General features: G+C 40.9%; 1 protein-coding gene across 4 annotated transcripts in view; it reads left to right on the top strand.

Annotated features, from left to right (window-relative positions):
* The first annotated feature begins 413 nt into the window (after positions 1 to 413).
* Positions 414 to 2500, top strand: part of LOC113827224 (uncharacterized) — a 6156-nt gene continuing 4069 nt past the window's right edge. Inside the window, exon 1 of one of the 4 annotated variants that reach the window (XM_070129543.1) lies at positions 414 to 572. Coding sequence is in view for 1 of the 4 variants with exons in the window: in XM_070129542.1 (XP_069985643.1) it covers positions 686 to 689 (4 nt within the window). In the remaining 3 variants the exon portion in view is untranslated. The other 3 variants (XM_070129545.1, XM_070129542.1, XM_070129544.1) reach the window with 3 other exon arrangements.

Genomic DNA, 2500 nt, shown 5'->3' with positions numbered 1-2500 from the left:
AGTACAGCACAGTACATGAGTAGAGGGATATCCCACCATAGAACAGACGGGAGACCTCAACAAGGTGCGTGTTTGCCATACGGGATGGACCTCTTCCCCCTCACCCCCATTCCAACCCCATCAATCCTTCCATCCCACTCTCCTTCGCCCTCCCTTGCCTCCCTCACCCCTGGGGATCCACCAAGCCCCACCCCGCCCTCCCTCACATTACAGGATACGCCCTTGTAGCGCTGTGACGTCACTTTTCTCCTCCCACTTTGCCGGCCAATCACGCGGCAACGCATTCGAGTCCGTCCTCCCTTCCTCTCGTTTATCGCCCTTGTTCTACCTTGTTCTTTATACAATTACCCTTTATAATCACTGAATAAAAAGAAGATAAACGCTGGGGTAGGCGTGAAGAGGAATAAAAGAGAGAGAAGGAGGGGCAGGCAGGTGAGAGAGTAAGGTGGGAAGACTCTGACCCAAGCTGCCGTCGCCAAGGGCAGGCCGATAAGGACCCGGGTCGCGTCTCTATATATTGACCGCCACTCCGTCGCGGCTGCCACAATCCTGCAACACACGGACGGACGCATGTGAGTGCTGCTGGAGTCCTACAGGGCACTCTGCTTTCCCTCACTCGTTTGTGACAAGGAGCCGGCTGTTCAGTGGAGAATTCCGCTGTTGTGATGCGATGTGACCATTCGTGATGAGTTACGGAGCGCTCGGGAGTGTTGTAATGTTAGGAAAACGTGTGTTTCTGTTTTTTAGTGTTCATCCTGCGGGAGAGGAAAAAGTCATCGTTATGTGACATTTGTTTCAAAAACGTTTTTAATGTCTGTTTTGGAGAAAAATGCAAGACTTAATAGATAAATAAGTTTTAGCAAGGAAGAAAAAAAATGTGCAATCGGTTATATAGAAAAGCAAAATAAGTGTAATAAAGGAAATATATGTTGAGGCTAATGATCTAGTGGCGATTAGATATACAATGAAATACAGATAATGGTTGTTCTTCGATTTTATGTTGATAAGCTGAAGGGACCTGATGTGTATCATGTTTAGTGCTTGGTGTGATAAGACGTGATTACAGGGAATGATTTGTTGTGTCAACAGATAACGATATTAAGTAGAAAGAGACAATTTTAGTGATATCGAAGGAAATAAAGGGAAGAGATACGCTTTTGTCATTTCGTATCTCGTAATGAAATGTGTTGTTGACAGTTAAACAATAAAAGTACTTATCTCAAGAGTATTCATTTAAGTTTCGAGGTTATTATTTTAATTCCATTTGTGAAATGATACTAAGGGAAAATGAAGTGATAGACAAGGTATTTTTGTTAGTTCCTGTTCTTTCTCTCTCTGTCAATAAATCTCTATCTCTCTCCCTCTCCCTGTCTCTGTCACTTTCTCTCTCTCTGATAGTTATGATGAATGAAAATGAGACATTTCAAGATCACCGATGATTGACACACAGAATTATTGTAATTGTTTTTCTTTTTTCGTGGACGTGAGTATGGGTGTTGACGGTGAATACGGGTCACATTTGTATGTTTCCCTTTCATCTCTCTTCCTCGACTATTTTCATATTCTCTTTCAATCTTTCACTCCCTTTCCACCTCGGCACTCCCTCCTCTCCCTCTCTCTTTCTTATTTTCTCTCTATCATTCCCCTTCTTCCTGTTTCTCTCTCTCACACACTATCGTTCTCTCTCTATTTTCCTTCTTACTCGTTTCATCTTTGCTCTTCTTTCCTCCCCCCCCCCTCTCTCTCTCTCTCTGACTCCGCTTATCTCTCCCTCTCCCTCTTCTTCGATTTCTACTTTTGCCTCTCTCTCTCTCTCTCTCTCTCCATTATTTCTTTAAAAAATGCTAAGTGATTTCGAATCATATTGTGAATCCGTCTATACTCATTAGTATACACAAACCTCTTGACATACGGCAGGATTTAGATATATCAACTTGGAATAGAAATAAAATAAGCACATGAATAACAACAGACACAAGTAAGAGTAACCGACTCCATAGTTCAGTTTCGCAACATATCTACAAAATTTCATTCATTGAAGGAACTACAACTTAAGTAACACTCTGGGTCAATTTATATACCAGCACTGAACACACACCGTAGAAAAAATATAAATCTTTTGAAGTGTGTCACGAAGCTTTTACCTTGACCTCCTATATGCAATACCGACGTAGAAAAATGGATTCGGGTTAAACTTGTCCCGTGCTGCTATTTGAGTATGATTTGATAATTTGGAGAGTTGAGTAGAGAGTGAGTACATGTTGGTGTAACAGATGTTGAAAGGCGTAGGAAGGGGCTTAAAGAATTTTAGAACATGTATGTTAGAAAAGGTGTAAATGATGATGAATATTTCCGTAATGAGAAATATGTAATTCATGTACTAGTGCTGTATTTTCATTAGAACAAAAATGTTTTCCTTGATAGAATTTTCATGAAAATTACGTGATTCTGAGGATGATAAAATCAAAACTTTAATAACACGTCTTATCGAATCTCATTT

This window comes from Penaeus vannamei, chromosome 14, assembly GCF_042767895.1.
Source record: "Penaeus vannamei isolate JL-2024 chromosome 14, ASM4276789v1, whole genome shotgun sequence".
In the NCBI taxonomy this organism is placed as follows: Eukaryota; Metazoa; Arthropoda; class Malacostraca; order Decapoda; family Penaeidae; genus Penaeus; species Penaeus vannamei.
This window is presented reverse-complemented; position numbering and strand designations above follow the sequence as displayed.